This window comes from Hemibagrus wyckioides, linkage group LG14, assembly GCF_019097595.1.
Source record: "Hemibagrus wyckioides isolate EC202008001 linkage group LG14, SWU_Hwy_1.0, whole genome shotgun sequence".
In the NCBI taxonomy this organism is placed as follows: Eukaryota; Metazoa; Chordata; class Actinopteri; order Siluriformes; family Bagridae; genus Hemibagrus; species Hemibagrus wyckioides.
This window is the reverse complement of record NC_080723.1, coordinates 9,410,478-9,435,941: the sequence shown is the minus strand read 5'-3', so window position 1 is coordinate 9,435,941 and position 25,464 is coordinate 9,410,478. Positions and strand designations below refer to the sequence as shown.

General features: G+C 41.2%; 1 protein-coding gene across 1 annotated transcript in view; it reads left to right on the top strand.

Moving 5' to 3' along the window:
- Positions 1-995: 995 nt before the first annotated feature.
- LOC131365113 (F-box only protein 7-like) overlaps positions 996-25,464 on the top strand; it is an 81,853-nt gene continuing 57,384 nt past the window's right edge. The window contains exon 1 of the mRNA XM_058408733.1: positions 996-1,174. Within this exon, the coding sequence (XP_058264716.1) occupies positions 996-1,174 (179 nt within the window). The remainder of the gene's footprint in view (positions 1,175-25,464) is intronic.

Here is a 25,464-nt window from a genome sequence, read left to right as displayed (position 1 = left end):
GACGGACAAAGCCAGAATCATTCCATGTTCCTTCACTCGGATTAAAAAGTAAACACGACCAGCAAAACCAGCTTGTTGTGCTCGGTGCTAGGAGTTATAGCCACTCAGCGCTCGGAGTTGCAGTCTTTAAAATGGCGCACAAAAACTTTGCTGCCCTTCGTTAGTGAATCGCCTTTGGGTGTAGGTCTTCCTCTCTCAATTACTTCTCTTGAGTCTCCAAAAGAAGTCTTGAAAAAGTGTTTTCAGTAGATCAGTAACAAGTCTGTGTAGCGGTGACCGCGGCCGCCATTTTCTTTTCGCTTAAGTTTTTTAGGTTTGTAAACCTTCATACAAACGTCAGTGCATCAGTACAATAAAGTGAAATAAGGAAGTATAACATCAATCCAAGTAAATAACAAAGAAAAAAAGGTCAAAAATAATGACACAAATATTTTGTAAAGCTTACAGTAATTATACTTTTTTCTGTAATTTTTTATAATTTTTGTAAAAAAAAAAAAGTTACAACGTGTTTCAGATTTATTGACAGCTCTACGAAGTTGATTTTTTTTGTTGTTGTTGGAATATTATGATTTGTGAAAGTAAAATTTAGATTTAGAATAATATACACATTGATCAAATAAAACTGAGAGCTGTCCGTTCTCGCTCAAGTTCACGTTCATACATTAGGAAATTCATAAGGAAAGTTAGCAGTAGCAGTGGACACGTCTCAGGGCCCAGAGGGCGTCCTGCCATTGAACATCAAAATTTGATTGGCTTTCACTTTGGTGCACATTATATGAATTGTTTCTGTTTGGTTTTTTTAATTCAATGGGATCACGTGATTTCTAGGCTGTCAGTTGCCAAGTGACGAATAGAACACCATGACGAAATAGAATTAGAACAGATCTAACGCTATATATAGTGACAAAGAGGGCGGAGCTTTCATAAATCTATTGCACTTTGTGTGAGTAAGCTGTTTATTGAAGTTACTCTTATCACAAGAAAGAATAATGAAAATGTTGATGAATGCACTTAGGGCGGCTGTAGCGGAGCTTCCACTACGCCCTCTGCTGGTAGCGGCCGGAGCTGCAGCCGCGGCAGCCGCTGTTTACTATTTTGTTAAACGGGACGATGGAGAGAAAACGACAGCGGACCCCGAGGACACAACTGCCCCCGAAGTGTTCGCTAAAATCGGGTAATTTTATTTGTACAACAATGAGTGTAAAACAGGAAACTGTAGACAGTGGAACATAACTATATAATAACTAAGTAACTAATAAATAATCATATGTCAAATGTAGAGTGGTGTAAAGTGTAGAGTGGTGTATAGTGTAGAGTGGTGTATAGTGTAGAGTGGTGTATGGTGTAGAGTGGTGTATACTGTAGAGTGGTGTATAGTGTAGAGTGGTGTATGGTGTAGAGTGGTGTATACTGTAGAGTGGTGTATAGTGTAGAGTGGTGTATGGTGTAGAGTGGTGTATACTGTAGAGTGGTGTATAGTGTAGAGTGGTGTATGGTGTAGAGTGGTGTATACTGTAGAGTGGTGTATAGTGTAGAGTGGTGTAATGTGTAGAGTGGTGTATACTGTAGAGTGGTGTATAGTGTAGAGTGGTGTAATGTGTAGAGTGGTGTATACTGTAGAGTGGTGTATAGTGTAGAGTGGTGTATGGTGTAGAGTGGTGTATAGTGTAGAGTGGTGTATAGTGTAGAGTGGTGTAATGTGTAGAGTGGTGTAATGTGTAGAGTGGTGTATAGTGTAGAGTGGTGTAAAGTGTAAAATGTATAGTGGTGTAAAGTGTAGAGTGGTGTAATGTGTAGAGTGGTGTAAAGTGTAGAGTGGTATAATGTGTAGAGTGGTGTATAGTGTAGAGTGGTGTATAGTGTAGAGTGGTGTAAAGTGTAAAATGTATAGTGGTGTAAAGTGTAGAGTGGTGTAATGTGTAGAGTGTAGAGTGGTGTAATGTGTAGAGTGGTGTAATGTGTAGAGTGGTGTATAGTGTAGAGTGGTGTAATGTGTAGAGTGGTGTAAAGTGTAGAGTGGTGTAATGTGTAGAGTGGTGTAATGTGTAGAGTAGTGTAAAGTGTAGAGTAGTGTAAAGTGTAGAGTGGTGTATAGTGTAGAGTGGTATAATGTGTAGAGTGGTGTATAGTGTAGAGTGGTGTATAGTGTAGAGTGGTATAATGTGTAGAGTGGTGTATAGTGTAGAGTGGTGTGAAGTGTAGAGTGCTGTATAGTGTAGAGTGGTATAATGTGTAGAGTGGTATAATGTGTAGAGTGGTGTAAAGTGTAAAATGTATAGTGGTGTAAAGTGTAGAGTAGTGTAATGTGTAGAGTGTAGAGTGGTGTATAGGGTAGAGTGTAGAGTGGTGTAATGTGTAGAGTGTAGAGTGGTGTAATGTGTAGAGTGATGTAATGTGTAGAGTGTAGAGTGATATAATGTGTAGAGTGTAGAGTGGTGTATATTCCTCCTAGATCAAAGGTGCTACATATGTGTATAGTGTAGAGTGGTGTAATGTGTAGAGTGGTGTAATATGTAGAGTGTAGAGTGGTGTATATTCCTCCTAGATCAAAGGTGCTACATATGTGTATAGTTTAGAGTGGTATAATGTGTAGAGTGATCTATAGTGTAGAGAGTTGTTGAGTGTAGAGTGGTGTAATGTGTAGAATGGTGTATAGTGTAGAGTTGTGAAATGTGCAAAGTGGTGTAATGTGTAGAGTGTAGAGTGGTGTATAGTGTAGAGTGGTGTAATGTGTAGAGTGGTGTAATGTGTTGACTGGTGTAATGTGTAGATTGTAGAGTGGTGTATAGTGTAGAGTGGTGTATAGTGGTGTAACATGCAGAGTGGTATAATGTGTAGAGTGGTGTATACTGTAGAGTGGTGTAGATTGTAGAGTGGTGTAGATTGTAGAGTGGTGTAATGTGTAGGGTGGTATATAGTGTAGAGTGGTGTAATATGTAGGGTGGTATATAGTGTAGAGTGGTGTAGAGTGGTGTAATGTGTAGAGTGGTGTATAGTGTAGAGTGGTATAATGTGTAGAGTGGTGTAATGTGTAGAGTGGTGTAATGTGTAGAGTGGTATAATGTGTAGAGTGGTGTAATGTGTAGAGTGGTGTAATGTGTAGAGTGGTGTAATGTGTAGAGTGGTATAATGTGTAGAGTGGTGTAATGTGTAGAGTGGTGTAATGTGTTGACTGGTGTAATGTGTAGAGTGGTGTAATATGTAGAGTGGTGTAATGTGTAGAGTGGTGTAATGTGTAGAGTGGTATAATGTGTAGAGTGGTGTAATGTGTAGAGTGGTGTAATGTGTAGAGTGGTGTAATGTGTAGAGTGGTATAATGTGTAGAGTGGTATAATGTGTAGAGTGGTGTGAAGTGTAGAGTGGTATAATGTGTAGAGTGGTGTGAAGTGTAGAGTGGTGTAATGTGTAGAGTGGTGTAATGTGTAGAGTGGTATAATGTGTAGAGTGGTGTAATGTGTAGAGTGGTGTAATGTGTAGAGTGGTGTAATGTGTAGAGTGGTATAATGTGTAGAGTGGTGTAATGTGTAGAGTGGTGTAATGTGTAGAGTGGTATAATGTGTAGAGTGGTGTAATGTGTAGAGTGGTGTAATGTGTAGAGTGGTGTAATGTGTAGAGTGGTATAATGTGTAGAGTGGTGTAATGTGTAGAGTGGTGTAATGTGTAGAGTGGTATAATGTGTAGAGTGGTGTAATGTGCAGAGTGGTGTAATGTGTAGAGTGGTGTAATGTGTAGAGTGGTATAATGTGTAGAGTGGTGTAATGTGTAGAGTGGTGTAATGTGTAGAGTGGTATAATGTGTAGAGTGGTGTAATGTGTAGAGTGGTGTAATGTGTAGAGTGGTGTATAGTGGTATAATGTGCAGCGTGGTATAATGTGTAGAGTGGTGTATAGTGTAGAGTGGTGTAATGTGTAGAGTGGTGTAATGTGTAGAGTGGTGTATAGTGTAGAGTGGTGTAATGTGTAGAGTGGTATAATGTGTATAGTGTACAGTGTAGAGTGGGGTCTACTATAGAGTGGTGTAAAGTGTAGAGTGGTGTATACTGTAGAGTGGTGTAAAGTGTAGAGTGGTGTGTATTGTAAAGTGTATAGTGGTGTAATGTGTAGAGTGGTGTATAGTGTAGAGTGGTGTAATGTGTAGAGTGGTGTAATGTGTAGAGTGGTATAATGTGTATAGTGTACAGTGTAGAGTGGGGTCTACTATAGAGTGGTGTAAAGTGTAGAGTGGTGTATACTGTAGAGTGGTGTAAAGTGTAGAGTGGTGTGTATTGTAAAGTGTATAGTGGTGTAATGTGTAGAGTGGTGTATACTGTAGAGTGGTGTATAGTGTAGAGTGATGTATAGAGTAGAGTGGTGTAATGTGTACAGTGTAGAGTGATATAATGTGTAGAGTGGTGTATATTCCTCCTAGATCAAAGGTGCTACATATGTGTATAGTGTAGGGTGGTGTAATATGTAGAGTGGTGTAATGTATAGAGCGGTGTAATGTGTAGAGTGGTGTAATGTGTAGAGTGGTGTAATGTGTAGAGTGGTGTATAGTGTAGAGTGGTATAATGTGTATAGTGTACAGTGTAGAGTGGGGTCTACTATAGAGTGGTGTAAAGTGTAGAGTGGTGTATACTGTAGAGTGGTGTAAAGTGTAGAGTGGTGTGTATTGTAAAGTGTATAGTGGTGTAATGTGTAGAGTGGTGTATACTGTAGAGTGGTTTATAGTGTAGAGTGGTGTATAGTGTAGAGTGGTGTAATGTGTAGAGTGCTATATAGTGTAGAGTGGTGTATAGTGTAGAGTGATGTATAGAGTAGAGTGGTGTAATGTGTACAGTGTAGAGTGATATAATGTGTAGAGTGGTGTATATTCCTCCTAGATCAAAGGTGCTACATATGTGTATAGTGTAGGGTGGTGTAATATGTAGAGTGGTGTAATGTATAGAGCGGTGTAATGTGTAGAGTGGTGTAATGTGTAGGGTGGTGTAGAGTGTAGAGTGGTGTAATGTGTAGTGTGGTGTAATGTGTAGCGTGGTGTAGAGTGTATAGTGGTATAATGTGTAGAGTGGTGTAATGTGTAGACTGGTGTATAGTGGTGTAATGTGCAGCGTCGTATATTGTGTAGAGTGGTGTATACTGTAGACTGGTGTATACTGTAGAATGGTGTAAAGTGTAGAGTGGTGTATAGTGTAAAGTGTATAGTGGTGTAATGTGTAGAGTGGTGTATACTGTAGAGTGGTGTAATGTGTAGAGTGGTGTAATGTGTAGAGTGGTGTATAGTGTAGAGTGGTGTATAGTGGTGTACCGTTTAGAGTGTTGTAATGTGTATAGTGATGTAATGTGTATAGTGTAGAGTGGTGTAATGTGTAGAGTGGTGTATAGTGTAGAGTTATGTAATGTGTAGAGTGTTGTAATGTGTATAGTGATGTAATGTGTATAGTGTAGAGTGGTGTAATGTGTAGAGTGGTGTATAGTGTAGAGTTATGTAATGTGTAGAGTGGTGTAATGTGTCGAGTGTAGAGTGCTGTAATATGTAGAATCATGTAATGTGTAGAGTGGTGTAGAGTGCTGTATAGTGTAGAGTGGTGCATAGTGTAAAATGTATAGTGGTGTAAAGTGTAGAGTGGTGTAAAGTGTAGAGTGGTGTAATGTGTAGAGTGGTGTAATGTGTAGAGTGGTGTATACTGTAGAGTGGTGTATAGTTTAGAGTGGTGTATAGTGTAGAGTGGTGTAATGTGTAGAGTGGTGTATAGTGTAGAGTGGTGTAAAGTGTAAAATGTATAGTGGTGTAAAGTGTAGAGTGGTGTAATGTGTAGAGTGGTGTATAGTGTAGAGTGGTGTATAGTGTAGAGTGGTGTAAAGTGTAAAATGTAAAATGTATAGTGGTGTAAAGTGTAGAGTGGTGTAATGTGTAGAGTGTAGAGTGGTGTAATGTGTAGAGTGGTGTAATGTGTAAAATGTATAGTGGTGTAAAGTGTAGAGTGGTGTAATGTGTAGAGTGGTGTAATGTGTAGAGTGGTGTATAGTGTAGAGTGGTGTATAGTGTAGAGTGGTGTAATGTGTAGAGTGGTGTAACATGTAGAGTGTAGAGTGGTATAATGTGTAGAGTGGTGTGAAGTGTAGAGTGGTGTAATGTGTAGAGTGGTGTAATGTGTAGAGTGGTATAATGTGTAGAGTGGTGTAATGTGTAGAGTGGTGTAATGTGTAGAGTGGTATAATGTGTAGAGTGGTGTAATGTGTAGAGTGGTATAATGTGTAGAGTGGTGTAATGTGTAGAGTGGTATAATGTGTAGAGTGGTGTAATGTGTAGAGTGGTGTAATGTGTAGAGTGGTGTAATGTGTAGAGTGGTATAATGTGTAGAGTGGTGTAATGTGTAGAGTGGTGTAATGTGTAGAGTGGTGTATAGTGTAGAGTGGTGTAATGTGTAGAGTGGTGTATAGTGTAGAGTGGTGTAATGTGTAGAGTGGTGTAATGTGTAGAGTGGTGTATAGTGTAGAGTGGTGTAATGTGTAGAGTGGTGTAATGTGTAGAGTGGTGTATAGTGTAGAGTGGTGTAATGTGTAGAGTGGTGTATAGTGTAGAGTGGTATAATGTGTATAGTGTACAGTGTAGAGTGGGGTCTACTATAGAGTGGTGTAAAGTGTAGAGTGGTGTAAAGTGTAGAGTGGTGTGTATTGTAAAGTGTATAGTGGTGTAATGTGTAGAGTGGTGTATAGTGTAGAGTGGTGTAATGTGTAGAGTGGTGTAATGTGTGGAGTGGTGTAATGTGTAGAGTGGTGTATAGTGGTATAATGTGCAGCGTGGTATAATGTGTAGAGTGGTATAATGTGTATAGTGGTGTATAGTGTAGAGTGGTGTATAGTGTAGAGTGGTGTAATGTGTAGAGTGGTGTATAGTGTAGAGTGGTATAATGTGTATAGTGTACAGTGTAGAGTGGGGTCTACTATAGAGTGGTGTAAAGTGTAGAGTGGTGTATACTGTAGAGTGGTGTAAAGTGTAGAGTGGTGTGTATTGTAAAGTGTATAGTGGTGTAATGTGTAGAGTGGTGTATACTGTAGAGTGATTTATAGTGTAGAGTGGTGTATAGTGTAAAGTGGTGTAATGTGTAGAGTGCTATATAGTGTAGAGTGGTGTATAGTGTAGAGTGATGTATAGAGTAGAGTGGTGTAATGTGTACAGTGTAGAGTGATACAATGTGTAGAGTGGTGTATATTCCTCCTAGATCAAAGGTGCTACATATGTGTATAGTGTAGGGTGGTGTAATATGTAGAGTGGTGTAATGTATAGAGCGGTGTAATGTGTAGAGTGGTGTAATGTGTAGGGTGGTGTAGAGTGTAGAGTGGTGTAATGTGTAGTGTGGTGTAATGTGTAGCGTGGTGTAGAGTGTATAGTGGTATAATGTGTAGAGTGGTGTAATGTGTAGACTGGTGTATAGTGGTGTAATGTGCAGCGTCGTATAATGTGTAGAGTGGTGTAATGTGTAGACTGGTGTATACTGTAGAGTGGTTTATAGTGTAGAGTGGTGTAATGTGTAGAGTGGTGTATAGTGTAGAGTTATGTAATGTGTAGAGTGGTGTAATGTGTAGAGTGGTGTGTAGTGGTGTAATGTGTCGAGTGTAGAGTGCTGTAATATGTAGAATCATGTAATGTGTAGAGTGGTGTAGAGTGCTGTATAGTGTAGAGTGGTGCATAGTGTAAAATGTATAGTGGTGTAAAGTGTAGAGTGGTGTAAAGTGTAGAGTGGTGTAATGTGTAGAGTGGTGTAATGTGTAGAGTGGTGTATACTGTAGAGTGGTGTATAGTGTAGAGTGGTGTATAGTGTAGAGTGGTGTAATGTGTAGAGTGGTGTATAGTGTAGAGTGGTGTAAAGTGTAAAATGTATAGTGGTGTAAAGTGTAGAGTGGTGTAATGTGTAGAGTGGTGTATAGTGTAGAGTGGTGTATAGTGTAGAGTGGTGTACAGTGTAAAATGTAAAATGTATAGTGGTGTAAAGTGTAGAGTGGTGTAATGTGTAGAGTGTAGAGTGGTGTAACGTGTAGAGTGGTGTAATGTGTAAAATGTATAGTGGTGTAAAGTGTAGAGTGGTGTAATGTGTAGAGTGGTGTAATGTGTAGAGTGGTGTATAGTGTAGAGTGGTGTATAGTGTAGAGTGGTGTAATGTGTAGAGTGGTGTAACATGTAGAGTGTAGAGTGGTATAATGTGTAGAGTGGTGTGAAGTGTAGAGTGGTATAATGTGTAGAGTGGTGTGAAGTGTAGAGTGGTGTAATGTGTAGAGTGGTGTAATGTGTAGAGTGGTGTAATGTGTAGAGTGGTATAATGTGTAGAGTGGTGTAATGTGTAGAGTGGTGTAATGTGTAGAGTGGTATAATGTGTAGAGTGGTGTAATGTGTAGAGTGGTGTAATGTGTAGAGTGGTATAATGTGTAGAGTGGTGTAATGTGTAGAGTGGTGTAATGTGTAGAGTGGTATAATGTGTAGAGTGGTGTAATGTGTAGAGTGGTGTAATGTGTAGAGTGGTGTAATGTGTAGAGTGGTATAATGTGTAGAGTGGTGTAATGTGTAGAGTGGTGTATAGTGTAGAGTGGTGTAATGTGTAGAGTGGTGTAATGTGTAGAGTGGTGTATAGTGTAGAGTGGTGTAATGTGTAGAGTGGTGTAATGTGTAGAGTGGTGTAATGTGTAGAGTGGTGTATAGTGTAGAGTGGTATAATGTGTATAGTGTACAGTGTAGAGTGGGGTCTACTATAGAGTGGTGTAAAGTGTAGAGTGGTGTATACTGTAGAGTGGTGTGTATTGTAAAGTGTATAGTGGTGTAATGTGTAGAGTGGTGTATAGTGTAGAGTGGTGTAATGTGTAGAGTGGTGTAATGTGTAGAGTGGTGTAATGTGTAGAGTGGTGTATAGTGGTATAATGTGCAGCGTGGTATAATGTGTAGAGTGGTATAATGTGTATAGTGGTGTAATGTGTAGAGTGGTGTATAGTGTAGAGTGGTGTAATGTGTAGAGTGGTGTAATGTGTAGAGTGGTGTATAGTGTAGAGTGGTGTAATGTGTAGAGTGGTGTATAGTGTAGAGTGGTGTAATGTGTAGAGTGGTGTAAAGTGTAGAGTGGTGTAAAGTGTAGAGTGGTGTGTATTGTAAAGTGTATAGTGGTGTAATGTGTAGAGTGGTGTATAGTGTAGAGTGGTGTAATGTGTAGAGTGGTGTATAGTGGTATAATGTGCAGCGTGGTATAATGTGTAGAGTGGTATAATGTGTATAGTGGTGTATAGTGTAGAGTGGTGTAATGTGTAGAGTGGTGTAATGTGTAGAGTGGTGTATAGTGTAGAGTGGTGTAATGTGTAGAGTGGTGTATAGTGTAGAGTGGTATAATGTGTATAGTGTACAGTGTAGAGTGGGGTCTACTATAGAGTGGTGTAAAGTGTAGAGTGGTGTATACTGTAGAGTGGTGTAAAGTGTAGAGTGGTGTGTATTGTAAAGTGTATAGTGGTGTAATGTGTAGAGTGGTGTATACTGTAGAGTGGTTTATAGTGTAGAGTGGTGTATAGTGTAGAGTGGTGTAATGTGTAGAGTGCTATATAGTGTAGAGTGGTGTATAGTGTAGAGTGATGTATAGAGTAGAGTGGTGTAATGTGTACAGTGTAGAGTGATATAATGTGTAGAGTGGTGTATATTCCTCCTAGATCAAAGGTGCTACATATGTGTATAGTGTAGGGTGGTGTAATATGTAGAGTGGTGTAATGTATAGAGCGGTGTAATGTGTAGTGTGGTGTAATGTGTAGCGTGGTGTAGAGTGTATAGTGGTATAATGTGTAGAGTGGTGTAATGTGCAGTGTCGTATAATGTGTAGAGTGGTGTAATGTGTAGACTGGTGTATACTGTAGAGTGGTGTATAGTGTAGACTGGTGTATACTGTAGAATGGTGTAAAGTGTAGAGTGGTGTATAGTGTAAAGTGTATAGTGGTGTAATGTGTAGAGTGGTGTATACTGTAGAGTGGTTTATAGTGTAGAGTGGTGTAATGTGTAGAGTGCTATATAGTGTAGAGTGGTGTATAGTGTAGAGTGGTGTATAGTGGTGTACCGTTTAGAGTGTTGTAATGTGTATAGTGATGTAATGTGTATAGTGTAGAGTGGTGTAATGTGTAGAATGGTGTATAGTGTAGAGTTATGTAATGTGTAGAGTGGTGTAATGTGTAGAGTGGTGTGTAGTGGTGTAATGTGTCGAGTGTAGAGTGCTGTAATATGTAGAATCATGTAATGTGTAGAGTGGTGTAGAGTGCTGTATAGTGTAGAGTGGTGCGTAGTGTAAAATGTATAGTGGTGTAAAGTGTAGAGTGGTGTAAAGTGTAGAGTGGTGTAATGTGTAGAGTGGTGTAATGTGTAGAGTGGTGTATAGTGTAGAGTGGTGTAATGTGTAGAGTGGTGTATAGTGTAGAGTGGTGTAAAGTGTAAAATGTATAGTGGTGTAAAGTGTAGAGTTGTGTAATGTGTAGAGTGGTGTATAGTGTAGAGTGGTGTATAGTGTAGAGTGGTGTAAAGTGTAAAATGTATAGTGGTGTAAAGTGTAGAGTGGTGTAATGTGTAGAGTGGTGTAATGTGTAGAGTGGTGTAAAGTGTAAAATGTATAGTGGTGTAAAGTGTAGAGTGGTGTAATGTGTAGAGTGGTGTAATGTGTAGAGTGGTGTATAGTGTAGAGTGGTGTAAAGTGTAAAATGTATAGTGGTGTAAAGTGTAGAGTGGTGTACTGTGTAGAGTGTAGAGTGGTGTAATGTGTAGAGTGGTGTAATGTGTAGAGTGGTGTATAGTGTAGAGTGGTGTATAGTGTAGAGTGGTGTATAGTGTAGAGTGGTGTAAAGTGTAAAATGTATAGTGGTGTAAAGTGTAGAGTGGTGTAAAGTGTAGAGTGGTATAATGTGTAGAGTGGTGTAATGTGTAGAGTGGTGTATAGTGTAGAGTGGTGTATAGTGTAGAGTGGTGTAAAGTGTAAAATGTATAGTGGTGTAAAGTGTAGAGTGGTGTAATGTGTAGAGTGTAGAGTGGTGTAATGTGTAGAGTGGTGTAATGTGTAGAGTGGTGTAATGTGTAGAGTGGTGTATAGTGTAGAGTGGTGTATAGTGTAGAGTGGTGTAAAGTGTAAAATGTATAGTGGTGTAAAGTGTAGAGTGGTGTAATGTGTAGAGTGTAGAGTGGTGTAATGTGTAGAGTGGTGTAATGTGTAGAGTGGTGTAATGTGTAGAGTGGTGTATAGTGTAGAGTGGTGTAATGTGTAGAGTGGTGTAAAGTGTAGAGTGGTGTAATGTGTAGAGTGGTGTAATGTGTAGAGTGGTGTAATGTGTAGAGTAGTGTAAAGTGTAGAGTAGTGTAAAGTGTAGAGTGCTGTATACTGTAGAGTGGTGTATAGTGTAGAGTGGTATAATGTGTAGAGTGGTGTATAGTGTAGAGTGGTGTGAAGTGTAGAGTGGTGTATAGTGTAGAGTGGTATAATGTGTAGAGTGGTATAATGTGTAGAGTGGTGTAAAGTGTAAAATGTATAGTGGTGTAAAGTGTAGAGTGGTGTAATGTGTAGATTGTAGAGTGGTGTATAGTGTAGAGTGGTGTATAGTGGTGTAACATGCAGAGTGGTATAATGTGTAGAGTGGTGTATACTGTAGAGTGGTGTATACTGTAGAGTGGTGTAGATTGTAGAGTGGTGTCTAGTGGTATAATGTGTAGAGTGGTGTAATGTGTAGGGTGGTATATAGTGTAGAGTGGTGTAATGTGTAGGGTGGTATATAGTGTAGGGTGGTATATAGTGTAGAGTGGTGTAGAGTGTAGAGTGGTATAATGTGTAGAGTGGTGTAATGTGTAGAGTGGTATAATGTGTAGAGTGGTGTAATGTGTAGAGTGGTGTAATGTGTAGAGTGGTGTATAGTGTACAGTGGTGTAATGTGTAGAGTGGTGTATAGTGGTATAATGTGCAGCGTGGTATAATGTGTAGAGTGGTGTATAGTGTAGAGTGGTATAATGTGTATAGTGTACAGTGTAGAGTGGGGTCTACTATAGAGTGGTGTAAAGTGTAGAGTGGTGTATACTGTAGAGTGGTGTAAAGTGTAGATTGGTGTGTATTGTAAAGTGTATAGTGGTGTAATGTGTAGAGTGGTGTATACTGTAGAGTGGTTTATAGTGTAGAGTGGTGTATAGTGTAGAATGGTGTAATGTGCAGCGTCGTATAATGTGTAGAGTGGTGTAATGTGTAGACTGGTGTATACTGTAGAGTGGTGTATAGTGTAGACTGGTGTATAGTGTAAAGTGTATAGTGGTGTAATGTGTAGAGTGGTGTATACTGTAGAGTGGTTTATAGTGTAGAGTGGTGTAATGTGTAGAGTGCTATATAGTGTAGAGTGGTGTATAGTGTAGAGTGGTGTATAGTGGTGTACCGTTTAGAGTGTTGTAATGTGTATAGTGATGTAATGTGTATAGTGTAGAGTGGTGTAATGTGTAGAGTGGTGTATAGTGTAGAGTTATGTAATGTGTAGAGTGGTGTAATGTGTAGAGTGGTGTAATGTGCAGAGTGGTGTAATGTGTCGAGTGTAGAGTGCTGTAATATGTAGAATCATGTAATGTGTAGAGTGGTGTAGAGTGCTGTATAGTGTAGAGTGGTGCATAGTGTAAAATGTATAGTGGTGTAAAGTGTAGAGTGGTGTAAAGTGTAGAGTGGTGTAATGTGTAGAGTGGTGTTATGTGTAGAGTGGTGTATAGTGTAGAGTGGTGTAATGTGTAGAGTGGTGTATAGTGTAGAGTGGTGTAAAGTGTAAAATGTATAGTGGTGTAAAGTGTAGAGTGGTGTAATGTGTAGAGTGGTGTATAGTGTAGAGTGGTGTAATGTGTAAAATGTATAGTGGTGTAAAGTGTAGAGTGGTGTAATGTGTAGAGTGGTGTAATGTGTAGAGTGGTGTATAGTGTAGAGTGGTGTAATGTGTAAAATGTATAGTGGTGTAAAGTGTAGAGTGGTGTAATGTGTAGAGTGGTGTAATGTGTAGAGTGGTGTAATGTGTAGAGTGGTGTAACGTGTAGAGTGGTATAATGTGTAGAGTGGTGTGAAGTGTAGAGTGGTATAATGTGTAGAGTGGTGTGAAGTGTAGAGTGGTGTTATGTGTAGAGTGGTGTAATGTGTAGAGTGGTGTAATGTGCAGAGTGGTGTAATGTGCAGAGTGGTGTAATGTGCAGAGTGGTGTACAGTGTAGAGTGGTGTAATGTGCAGAGTGGTGTAACGTGTAGAGTGTAGAGTGGTATAATGTGTAGAGTGGTATAATGTGTAGAGTGGTATAATGTGTAGAGTGGTGTAATGTGTAGAGTGGTGTAATGTGTAGAGTGGTGTAATGTGCAGAGTGGTGTAATGTGCAGAGTGGTGTAATGTGTAGAGTGGTGTATAGTGTAGAGTGGTGTATAGTGTAGAGTGGTGTAATGTGTAGAGTGGTGTAATGTGTAGAGTGGTGTATAGTGTAGAGTGGTGTATAGTGTAGAGTGGTGTATAGTGTAGAGTGGTGTAAAGTGTAAAATGTATAGTGGTGTAAAGTGTAGAGTGGTGTAATGTGTAGAGTGTAGAGTGGTGTAATGTGTAGAGTGGTGTAATGTGTAGAGTGGTGTAATGTGTAGAGTGGTGTAATGTGCAGAGTGGTGTAATGTGCAGAGTGGTATATTGTGTAGAGTGGTGTAATGTGCAGAGTGTTGTTTACTGTAGAGTGGTGTATAGTGTAGAGTGGTATAATGTGCAGAGTCGTGTAATGTGTAGAGTGGTGTAATGTGCAGAGTGGTGTATAGTGTAGAGTGGTGTAATGTGCAGAGTGGTGTAACGTGTAGAGTGTAGAGTGGTGTAATGTGCAGAGGGGTGTAAAGTGTAATGTGCAGAGTGGTGTAATGTGCAGAGTGTAGAGTGGTATAATGTGTAGAGTGATGTATACTGTAGAGTGGTATAATGTGTAGAGTGGTGTATAGTGTAGAGTGGTGTATAGTGTAGAGTGGTATAATGTGCAGAGTGGTGTAATGTGTAGAGTGGTGTAATGTGTAGAGTGGTGTAATGTGTAGAGTGGTGTAATGTGCAGAGTGGTGTAATGTGCAGAGTGGTGTAGAGTGTAGAGTGGTGTAGAGTGTAGAGTGGTGTAATGTGCAGAGTGGTGTAATGTGTAGAGTGGTGTAATGTGCAGAGTGTAGAGTGGTGTAATGTGCAGAGTGTAGAGTGGTGTAACGTGTAGAGTGTAGAGTGGTGTAATGTGTAGAGTGGTATATTGTGTAGAGTGGTGTAATGTGCAGAGTGTTGTTTACTGTAGAGTGGTGTATAGTGTAGAGTGGTATAATGTGCAGAGTGGTGTATAGTGCAGAGTGGTGTATAGTGCAGAGTGGTGTATACTGTAGAGTGGTGTAATGTGCAGAGTGGTGTATACTGTAGAGTGGTGTATAGTGTAGAGTGGTGAATAGTGTAGAGTGGTGTATAGTGCAGAGTGGTGTATAGTGCAGAGTGGTGTATAGTGCAGAGTGGTGTATAGTGTAGAGTGGTGTATAGTGTAGAGTGGTGAATAGTGTAGAGTGGTGTATAGTGCAGAGTGGTGTATAGTGCAGAGTGGTGTATAGTGTAGAGTGGTGTATAGTGCAGAGTGGTGTATAGTGTAGAGTGGTGTATAGTGCAGAGTGGTGTATAGTGTAGAGTGGTGTATAGTGTAGAGTGGTGAATAGTGTAGAGTGGTGAATAGTGTAGAGTGGTGTATAGTGCAGAGTGGTGTATAGTGCAGAGTGGTGTATACTGTAGAGTGGTGTAATGTGTAGAGTGGTGTAATGTGTAGAGTGGTGTATACTGTAGAGTGGTGTATAGTGTAGAGTGGTGAATAGTGCAGAGTGGTGTATAGTGCAGAGTGGTGTATAGTGTAGAGTGGTGTATAGTGCAGAGTGGTGTATAGTGTAGAGTGGTGTAATGTGCAGAGTGGTGTAATGTGCAGAGTGGTGTATAGTGCAGAGTGGTGTATAGTGTAGAGTGGTGTATAGTGTAGAGTGGTGAATAGTGTAGAGTGGTGAATAGTGTAGAGTGGTGTATAGTGTAGAGTGGTGTATAGTGCAGAGTGGTGTATAGTGTAGAGTGGTGTAATGTGCAGAGTGGTGTAATGTGCAGAGTGGTGTATAGTGTAGAGTGGTGTATAGTGTAGAGTGGTGAATAGTGTAGAGTGGTGAATAGTGTAGAGTGGTGTATAGTGCAGAGTGGTGTAATGTGCAGAGTGGTGTATACTGTAGAGTGGTGTAATGTGCAGAGTGGTGTAATGTGCAGAGTGGTGTATACTGTAGAGTGGTGTAATGTGCAGAGTGGTGTATACTGTAGAGTGGTGTAATGTGCAGAGTGGTGTATACTGTAGAGTGGTGTAATGTGTAGAGTGGTGTAATGTGTAGAGTGGTGTAATGTGTAGAGTGGTGTATAGTGTAGAGTGGTGTATAGTGTAGAGTGGTATAATGTGTAGAGTGTAGAGTGGTATAATGTGCAGAGTGTAGAGTGGTATAATGTGTAGAGTGATGTATACTGTACAGTGGTATAATGTGTAGAGTGGTGTATAGTGTACAGTGGTTTATAGTGCAGAGTGGTATAATGTGCAGAGTGGTGTAACGTGTAGAGTGTAGAGTGGTGTAATGTGCAGAGTGGTGTAATGTGCAGAGTGGTGTAATGTGCAGAGTGGTGTATAGTGTAGAGTGGTGTAATGTGCAGAGTGGTGTAATGTGCAGAGTGGTGTAACGTGTAGAGTGCAGAGTGGTGTAATGTGCAGAGTGGTGTATAGTGTAGAGTGGTGTAATGTGCAGAGTGGTGTAATGTGCAGAGTGGTGTATAGTGTAGAGTGGTGTAATGTGCAGAGTGGTGTAATGTGTAGAGTGGTGTAACGTGCAGAGTGGTGTAACGTGCAGAGTGGTGTAACGTGTAGAGTGGTGTAACGTGTAGAGTGGTGTAACGTGCAGAGTGGTGTAACGTGTAGAGTGGTGTAACGTGTAGAGTGGTGTAACGTGTAGAGTGGTGTAGAGTGTAGAGTGGTGTAGAGTGTAGAGTGGTGTAGAGTGGTGTAACGTGTAGAGTGTAGAGTGGTGTAACGTGTAGAGTGGTGTAACGTGTAGAGTGGTGTAACGTGTAGAGTGGTGTATAGTGTAGAGTGGTGTAATGTGTAGAGTGGTGTAATGTGCAGAGTGGTGTAATGTGCAGAGTGGTGTAACGTGTAGAGTGTAGAGTGGTGTAATGTGCAGAGTGGTGTAACGTGTAGAGTGTAGAGTGGTGTAATGTGCAGAGTGGTGTAACGTGTAGAGTGTAGAGTGGTGTAATGTGCAGAGTGGTGTAACGTGTAGAGTGTAGAGTGGTGTAATGTGCAGAGTGGTGTAACGTGCAGAGTGGTGTAATGTGTAGAGTGGTGTAATGTGTAGAGTGGTGTAATGTGTAGAGTGGTGTAATGTGCAGAGTGGTGTAACGTGCAGAGTGGTGTAACGTGTAGAGTGGTGTAACGTGTAGAGTGGTGTAACGTGCAGAGTGGTGTAACGTGCAGAGTGGTGTAACGTGCAGAGTGGTGTAACGTGCAGAGTGGTGTAACGTGTAGAGTGGTGTAGAGTGTAGAGTGGTGTAGAGTGTAGAGTGGTGTAACGTGTAGAGTGGTGTAACGTGTAGAGTGGTGTAACGTGTAGAGTGGTGTAACGTGTAGAGTGGTGTATAGTGTAGAGTGGTGTAATGTGCAGAGTCGTGTAATGTGTAGAGTGGTGTAATGTGTAGAGTGTAGAGTGGTGTAATGTGCAGAGTGGTGTAATGTGCAGAGTGGTGTAACGTGTAAAGTGGTGTAATGTGCAGAGTGTAGAGTGGTATAATGTGTAGAGTGGTGTATAGTGTACAGTGGTTTATAGTGCAGAGTGGTATAATGTGCAGAGTGGTGTAATGTGTAGAGTGGTGTAATGTGTAGAGTGTAGAGTGGTGTAATGTGTAGAGTGGTGTAATGTGCAGAGTGGTGTAACGTGTAAAGTGGTGTAATGTGCAGAGTGTAGAGTGGTATAATGTGTAGAGTGGTGTATAGTGTACAGTGGTTTATAGTGCAGAGTGGTATAATGTGCAGAGTGGTGTAATGTGTAGAGTGGTGTAATGTGTAGAGTGGTGTAATGTGTAGAGTGGTGTAATGTGCAGAGTGGTGTAATGTGCAGAGTGGTGTAATGTGCAGAGTGGTGTAGAGTGTAGAGTGGTGTAGAGTGTAGAGTGGTGTAGAGTGTAGAGTGGTGTAGAGTATAGAGTGGTGTAGAGTGCAGAGTGGTGTAATGTGCAGAGTGGTGTAATGTGTAGAGTGGTGTATAGTGTAGAGTGTAGAGTGGTGTAATGTGCAGAGTGGTGTAATGTGTAGAGTGGTGTATAGTGTAGAGTGTAGAGTGGTGTAATGTGCAGAGTGTAGAGTGGTGTAACGTGTAGAGTGTAGAGTGGTGTAATGTGTAGAGTGGTATATTGTGTAGAGTGGTGTAATGTGCAGAGTGTTGTTTACTGTAGAGTGGTATAATGTGTAGAGTGGTGTATAGTGTAGAGTGGTGTATAGTGTAGAGTGGTGTAATGTGTAGAGTGGTGTATACTGTAGAGTGGTGTATAGTGTAGAGTGGTGTAATGTGTAGAGTGGTGTATAGTGTAGAGTGGTGTAATGTGTAGAGTGGTGTATAGTGTAGAGTGGTGTATAGTGTAGAGTGGTGTAATGTGTAGAGTGGTGTATAGTGTAGAGTGGTGTATAGTGTAGAGTGGTATAATGTGTAGAGTGGTGTATAGTGTAGAGTGGTGTATAGTGTAGAGTGGTGTAATGTGCAGAGTGGTGTATAGTGTAGAGTGGGGTATAGTGTAGAGTGGTGTATAGTGTAGAGTGGTATAATGTGCAGAGTGATGTATAGTGTAGAGTGGGGTATAGTGTAGAGTGGTATAATGTGTAGAGTGGTGTGAAGTGTAGAGTGGTATAATGTGCAGAGTGGTGTAATGTGCAGAGTGGTGTATACTGTAGAGTGGTGTATAGTGTAGAGTGGTGTGAAGTGTAGAGTGGTATAATGTGCAGAGTGGTGTAATGTGCAGAGTGGTGTAATGTGCAGAGTGGTGTAATGTGCAGAGTGGTGTATAGTGCAGAATGGTGTAATGTGCAGAGTGGTGTAATGTGTAGAGTGGTGTAATGTGCAGAGTGGTGTATACTGTAGAGTGGTGTATACTGTAGAGTGGTGTATACTGTAGAGTGGTGTAATGTGTAGAGTGGTGTAATGTGTAGAGTGGTGTATAGTGCAGAGTGGTGTATACTGCAGAGTGGTGTATCGTGCAGAGTGGTGTAATGTGTAGAGTGGTGTATAGTGTAGAGTGGTGTAATGTGTAGAGTGGTGTAGAGTGTAGAGTGGTGTAGAGTGTAGAGTGGTGTAATGTGTAGAGTGGTGTAACGTGTAGAGTGGTGTAGAGTGGTGTATAGTGGTGTATAGTGTAGAGTGGTGTAAAGTGTAGAGTGGTGTAAAGTGTAGACTGGTGTGTATTGTAAAGTGTATAGTGGTGTAATGTGTAGAGTGGTGTATAGTGTAGAGTGGTGTAATGTGTAGAGTGGTGTATAGTGGTATAATGTGCAGCGTGGTATAATGTGTAGAGTGGTATAATGTGTATAGTGGTGTATAGTGTAGAGTGGTGTAATGTGTAGAGTGGTGTAATGTGTAGAGTGGTGTATAGTGTAGAGTGGTGTAATGTGTAGAGTGGTGTATAGTGTAGAGTGGTGTATAGTGCAGAGTGGTGTATAGTGCAGAGTGGGGTCTACTATAGAGTGGTGTAAAGTGTAGAGTGGTGTATACTTTAGAGTGGTGTAAAGTGTAGAGTGGTGTGTATTGTAAAGTGTATAGTGGTGTAATGTGTAGAGTGGTGTATACTGTAGAGTGGTTTATAGTGTAGAGTGGTGTATAGTGTAGAGTGGTGTAATGTGTAGAGTGGTGTATAGTGTAGAGTGGTGTATAGTGTAGAGTGATGTATAGAGTAGAGTGGTGTAATGTGCAGAGTGGTGTATACTGTAGAGTGGTGTATACTGTAGAGTGGTGTAATGTGTAGAGTGGTGTATATTCCTCCTAGATCAAAGGTGCTACATATGTGTATAGTGTAGGGTGGTGTAATATGTAGAGTGGTGTAATGTATAGAGCGGTGTAATGTGTAGAGTGGTGTAATGTGTAGGGTGGTGTAGAGTGGTGTAATGTGTAGTGTGGTGTAATGTGTAGCGTGGTGTAGAGTGTATAGTGGTATAATGTGTAGAGTGGTGTAATGTGCAGTGTCGTATAATGTGTAGAGTGGTGTAATGTGTAGAGTGGTGTATACTGTAGAGTGGTGTATAGTGTAGACTGGTGTATACTGTAGAATGGTGTAAAGTGTAGAGTGGTGTATAGTGCAGAGTGGTGTATAGTGCAGAGTGGTGTAATGTGTAGAGTGGTGTATACTGTAGAGTGGTGTATAGTGTAGAGTGGTGTAATGTGTAGAGTGCTATATAGTGTAGAGTGGTGTAATGTGCAGAGTGGTGTACCGTTTAGAGTGGTATATAGTGTAGAGTGGTGTAATGTGTAGAGTGGTGTAATGTGTAGAATGGTGTATAGTGTAGAGTTATGTAATGTGTAGAGTGGTGTAATGTGTAGAGTGGTGTAATGTGCAGAGTGGTGTAATGTGTCGAGTGTAGAGTGCTGTAATATGTAGAATCATGTAATGTGTAGAGTGGTGTAGAGTGCTGTATAGTGTAGAGTGGTGCGTAGTGTAAAATGTATAGTGGTGTATAGTGTAGAGTGGTGTAATGTGTAGAGTGGTGTAATGTGTAGAGTGGTGTAATCTGTAGAGTGGTGTAGAGTGTAGAGTGGTGTAATGTGTATGGTGGTGTATAGTGTAGAGTGGTGTAATGTGTAGAGTGGTGTAGAGTGTAGAGTGGTGTAATGTGTAGAGTGGTGTAATGTGTAGAGTGGTGTAATGTGTAGAGTGGTGTAATGTGCAGAGTGGTGTAAAGTGTAGAGTGGTGTGAAGTGTAGAGTGGTGTAATGTGCAGAGTGGTATAATGTGCAGAGTGGTGTAATGTGTAGAGTGGTGTATAGTGTAGAGTGGTGTATAGTGTAGAGTGGTGTGAAGTGTAGAGTGGTGTGAAGTGTAGAGTGGTGTGAAGTGTAGGGTGGTGTGAAGTGTAGAGTGGTGTATAGTGTAGAGTGGTATAATGTGCAGAGTGATGTAATGTGTAGAGTGGTATAATGTGTAGAGTGGGGTATACTGTAGAGTGGTGTAATGTGCAGAGTGGTGTAATGTGTAGAGTGGTGTATACTGTAGAGTGGTGTAATGTGCAGAGTGGTGTATACTGTAGAGTGGTGTAATGTGTAGAGTGGTGTAAAGTGTAGAGTGGTGTAATGTGTAGAGTGGTGTAATGTGTAGAGTAGTGTAAAGTGTAGAGTAGTGTAAAGTGTAGAGTGGTGTATACTGTAGAGTGGTGTTTAGTGTAGAGTGGTGTATAGTGTAGAGTGGTGTAATGTGTAGAGTGGTGTATAGTGTAGAGTGGTATAATGTGCAGAGTGATGTAATGTGTAGAGTGTAGAGTGGTATAATGTGTAGAGTGGTATAATGTGTAGAGTGGTGTAGAGTGGTGTGAAGTGTAGAGTGGTATAATGTGTAGAGTGGTGTAATGTGCCGAGTGGTGTATACTGTAGAGTGGTGTAATGTGCAGAGTGGTGTATACTGTAGAGTGGTGTAATGTGCAGAGTGGTGTATACTGTAGAGTGGTGTAATGTGCAGAGTGGTGTAATGTGCAGAGTGGTGTATACTGTAGAGTGGTGTATACTGTAGAGTGGTGTAATGTGCAGAGTGGTGTATACTGTAGAGTGGTGTAATGTGTAGAGTGGTGTAATGTGTAGAGTGGTGTAATGTGTAGAGTGGTATAATGTGTAGAGTGGTGTAATGTGTAGAGTGGTGTATACTGTAGAGTGGTATAATGTGCCGAGTGGTGTAATATGCCGAGTGGTGTATACTGTAGAGTGGTGTAATGTGCAGAGTGGTGTATACTGTAGAGTGGTGTAATGTGCAGAGTGGTGTATACTGTAGAGTGGTGTATACTGTAGAGTGGTGTATAGCTCAGAGTGGTGTATAGTGCAGAGTGGTGTATAGTGCAGAGTGGTGTAATGTGTAGAGTGGTGTATAGTGCAGAGTGGTGTATAGTGTAGAGTGGTGTAATGTGTAGAGTGGTGTAATGTGCAGAGTGGTGTATACTGTAGAGTGGTGTATGCTGTAGAGTGGTGTAATGTGTAGAGTGGTGTATACTGTAGAGTGGTGTAATGTGTAGAGTGGTGTAATGTGTAGAGTGGTGTAATGTGTAGAGTGGTGTAATGTGTAGAGTGGTGTATAGTGTAGAGTGGTGTAATGTGTAGAGTGGTGTAATGTGTAGAGTGGTGTAATGTGCAGAGTGGTATAATGTGCAGAGTGGTGTAATGTGCAGAGTGGTGTATAGTGTAGAGTGGTGTGAAGTGTAGAGTGGTGTGAAGTGTAGAGTGGTGTGAAGTGTAGAGTGGTGTGAAGTGTAGAGTGGTGTGAAGTGTAGAGTGGTGTATAGTGTAGAGTGGTGTAATGTGCAGAGTGGTGTATAGTGTAGAGTGGTGTATAGTGTAGAGTGGTGTAATGTGCAGAGTGGTGTAACGTGTAGAGTGTAGAGTGGTGTAATGTGCAGAGTGGTGTAACGTGTAATATGTAGAGTGGTGTAATATGTAGAGTGGTGTAATGTGTAGAGTGGTGTAATGTGTAGAGTGGTGTAATGTGCAGAGTGGTGTATAGTGTAGAGTGGTGTATAGTGTAGAGTGGTGTAATGTGTAGAGTGGTGTATACTGTAGAGTGGTGTATAGTGTAGAGTGGTATAATGTGCAGAGTGATGTAATGTGTAGAGTGGTATAATGTGTAGAGTGGTATAATGTGTAGAGTGGTGTATAGTGTAGAGTGGTGTATAGTGTAGAGTGGTATAATGTGTAGAGTGGTGTAATGTGTAGAGTGGTATAATGTGTAGAGTGGTGTAATGTGCAGAGTGGTGTAATGTGTAGAGTGGTATAATGTGTAGAGTGGTATAATGTGCAGAGTGTAGAGTGGTATAATGTGTAGAGTGGTATAATGTGTAGAGTGGTATAATGTGTAGAGTGGTGTAATGTGCAGAGTGGTATAATGTGCAGAGTGGTGTAATGTGCAGAGTGGTGTATAGTGTAGAGTGGTGTGAAGTGTAGAGTGGTGTATAGTGTAGAGTGGTATAATGTGTAGAGTGGTGTAATGTGTAGAGTGGTGTAATGTGTAGAGTGGTGTAATGTGTAGAGTGGTGTATACTGTAGAGTGGTGTAATGTGTAGAGTGGTGTATAGTGTAGAGTGGTGTATAGTGTAGAGTGGTGTAATGTGCAGAGTGGTGTAATGTGCAGAGTGGTGTAATGTGTAGAGTGGTGTAATGTGCAGAGTGGTGTAACGTGTAGAGTGTAGAGTGGTGTAATGTGCAGAGTGGTGTAACGTGTAGAGTGTAGAGTGGTGTAATGTGTAGAGTGGTGTAATGTGTAGAGTGGTGTAATGTGCAGAGTCGTGTAATGTGTAGAGTGGTGTAATGTGTAGAGTGTAGAGTGGTGTAATGTGCAGAGTGGTGTATAGTGTAGAGTGGTGTATAGTGTAGAGTGGTGTATAGTGTAGAGTGGTGTAACGTGTAGAGTGGTGTAATGTGTAGAGTGGTGTAGAGTGGTGTAGAGTGTAGAGTGGTGTAGAGTGTAGAGTGGTGTAGAGTGTAGAGTGGTGTAACGTGTAGAGTGGTGTAATGTGTAGAGTGGTGTAACGTGTAGAGTGTAGAGTGGTGTAATGTGCAGAGTGGTGTAACGTGTAGAGTGTACAGTGGTGTAACGTGCAGAGTGGTGTAACGTGCAGAGTGGTGTAACGTGTAGAGTGGTGTATAGTGTAGAGTGGTGTAATGTGTAGAGTGGTGTAATGTGTAGAGTGGTGTAATGTGTAGAGTGGTGTAATGTGCAGAGTGGTGTAACGTGTAGAGTGTAGAGTGGTGTAATGTGCAGAGTCGTGTAATGTGCAGAGTGGTGTAACGTGTAGAGTGTAGAGTGGTGTAATGTGCAGAGTCGTGTAATGTGCAGAGTCGTGTAATGTGTAGAGTGGTATAATGTGTAGAGTGGTGTAATGTGTAGAGTGGTATAATGTGTAGAGTGGTGTAATGTGTAGAGTGGTGTAATGTGTAGAGTGGTATAATGTGTAGAGTGGTGTAATGTGTAGAGTGGTGTAATGTGCAGAGTGGTGTAATGTGCAGAGTGGTGTAATGTGCAGAGTGGTGTATACTGTAGAGTGGTGTAATGTGTAGAGTGGTGTATACTGTAGAGTGGTGTAATGTGTAGAGTGGTGTAATGTGTAGAGTGGTGTAATGTGTAGAGTGGTGTAATGTGCAGAGTGGTGTATAGTGTAGAGTGGTGTAATGTGTAGAGTGGTGTATACTGTAGAGTGGTGTAATGTGTAGAGTGGTGTATACTGTAGAGTGGTGTAATGTGCAGAGTGGTGTAATGTGCAGAGTGGTGTATAGTGTAGAGTGGTGTAATGTGCAGACTGGTGTAATGTGCAGAGTGGTGTAATGTGCAGAGTGGTGTAATGTGTAGAGTGGTGTAATGTGCAGAGTGGTGTAGAGTGCAGAGTGGTGTAATGTGCAGAGTGGTGTAATGTGCAGAGTGGTGTAATGTGCAGAGTGGTGTAACGTGCAGAGTGGTGTAACGTGTAGAGTGGTGTATAGTGTAGAGTGGTGTATAGTGTAGAGTGGTGTATAGTGTAGAGTGGTGTAATGTGTAGAGTGGTGTATAGTGTAGAGTGGTGTATACTGTAGAGTGGTGTAATGTGTAGAGTTGTGTAATGTATAGAGTGGTGTATAGTGCAGAGTGGTGTAATGTGTAGAGTGGTGTAATGTGTAGAGTGGTGTAATGTGTAGAGTGGTGTAATGTGTAGAGTGGTGTAATGTGCAGAGTGGTGTAATGTGTAGAGTGGTGTAATGTGTAGAGTGGTGTAATGTGTAGAGTGGTGTATAGTGTAGAGTGGTGTATAGTGTAGAGTGGTGTATAGTGTAGAGTGGTGTAATGTGCAGAGTGGTGTAATGTGTAGAGTGGTGTAATGTGTAGAGTGGTGTAATGTGTAGAGTGGTGTAATGTGTAGAGTGGTGTAATGTGTAGAGTGGTGTAATGTGCAGATTGGTGTATAGTGTAGAGTGGTGTGTAGTGTAGAGTGGTGTGTAGTGTAGAGTTGTGTGTAGTGTAGAGTGGTGTAACGTGTAGAGTGGTGTGTAGTGTAGAGTGGTGTAACGTGTAGAGTGGTGTAACGTGCAGAGTGGTGTAACGTGCAGAGTGGTGTAATGTGCAGAGTGGTGTAATGTGCAGAGTGGTGTAATGTGTAGAGTGGTGTAATGTGCAGAGTGGTGTAATGTGCAGAGTGGTGTAATGTGTAGAGTGGTGTATAGTGTAGAGTGGTGTATAGTGTAGAGTGGTGTAACGTGCAGAGTGTAGAGTGGTGTAATGTGTAGAGTGGTGTAACGTGTAGAGTGTAGAGTGGCGTAATGTGTAGAGTGGTGTAAAGTGTAGAGTGGTGTATACTGTAGAGTGGGGTATAATGTAGAGTGGTGTAAGGTGTAGAGTGGTGTATAATGTTGTGTGGTGTAATGTGCAGAGTGGAATAATGTGCAGAGTGGTGTAATGTGCAGAGTGGTGTAATGTGCAGAGTGGTGTAATGTGCAGAGTGTAGAGTGCAGAGTGGTGTAACGTGTAGAGTGCAGAGTGGTGTAGAGTGCAGAGTGGTGTAATGTGCAGAGTGGTGTAATGTGTAGAGTGGTGTAATGTGTAGAGTGGTGTAACGTGTAGAGTGTAGAGTGGTGTAATGTGCAGAGTGGTGTAATGTGCAGAGTGGTGTAATGTGCAGAGTGGTGTAATGTGCAGAGTGGTGTAATGTGCAGAGTGGTGTAATGTGTAGAGTGTAGAGTGGTATTATGTGTAGAGTGGTGTAATGTGCAGAGTGGTGTATAGTGTAGAGTGGTGTATAGTGTAGAGTGGTGTATAGTGTAGAGTGGTGTATAATGTGTAGAGTGGTGTAATGTGTAGAGTGGTGTAATGTGCAGAGTGGTGTAATGTGCAGAGTGGTGTAACGTGTAGAGTGGTGTAGAGTGTAGAGTGGTGTAGAGTGTAGAGTGGTGTATAGTGTAGAGTGGAGTAATGTGCAGAGTGGTGTAATGTGTAGAGTGGTGTATAGTGTAGAGTGTAGAGTGGTGTAATGTGCAGAGTGTAGAGTGGTGTAACGTGTAGAGTGTAGAGTGGTGTAATGTGTAGAGTGGTATATTGTGTAGAGTGGTGTATAGTGCAGAGTGTTGTGAACGTGTAGAGTGGTGTAGAGTGTAGAGTGGTATAATGTGTAGAGTGGTGTATAGTGTAGAGTGGTATAATGTGTAGAGTGGTGTATACTGTAGAGTGGT